The 593-nt window shown below is 34.4% G+C and overlaps 1 protein-coding gene across 1 annotated transcript in view; it reads left to right on the forward strand.

The window, feature by feature from the left end:
• The first annotated feature begins 173 nt into the window (after nucleotides 1-173).
• The window catches only part of LOC119585177 (transmembrane protein 242-like), a 2,448-nt gene continuing 2,028 nt past the window's right edge, over nucleotides 174-593 (forward strand). The window contains exon 1 of the mRNA XM_037933816.1: nucleotides 174-301. Within this exon, the coding sequence (XP_037789744.1) occupies nucleotides 217-301 (85 nt within the window). The 5' untranslated portion in view covers nucleotides 174-216. The remainder of the gene's footprint in view (nucleotides 302-593) is intronic.

Here is a 593-nt window from a genome sequence, read left to right on the forward strand (position 1 = left end):
CTCTACGAAATGTCGCAGATCCACAATTCTTCCACAGACCGTTCTATTTAACCAAGATCCTATAAGACATGATGCGAAACACAATAATAAAAAGAATTTAATGTTTATAGATCACTCATTAAATCAATATCACTCGTATACTAAAATAAAAACAAAACAGCTAAAAAGGAAAACTCAGCAAACAGTGCCGGATCCACTCCCAGGTGTAAACAAACCATGGCAGACGAACACAAGGCCGGGGGAGCCAGCAATAGTAATGAAAAAACTAAAAAAACAGATGATGATAAATTCAGATATACAGGTAAGTGAATATACGAAAATTTCAAGAAATGTTGTCGATATCTTGAAGATATGAACCCTTGTTACAAGTGATATGATCAGCTTTTATGAGAATACTAATGATCGGGAGTTGCAATAAATAAGAGGAATTAAGTCGTATTTATCGAACTTTATAAACATCTAAGTACACTCTGCCTGTATACACGTCTTTTCTGCATTCAAGCTACCATGAAAGGAGCATAATAACTAGTGAGATTATGATGAAATCCCCGTTAGTGTTAATTTCCTTTGATTAGTTGATTGTTATCACTCCT

The sequence above is a fragment of the Penaeus monodon genome, chromosome 19 (assembly GCF_015228065.2).
Source record: "Penaeus monodon isolate SGIC_2016 chromosome 19, NSTDA_Pmon_1, whole genome shotgun sequence".
Lineage (NCBI taxonomy): Eukaryota > Metazoa > Arthropoda > Malacostraca > Decapoda > Penaeidae > Penaeus > Penaeus monodon.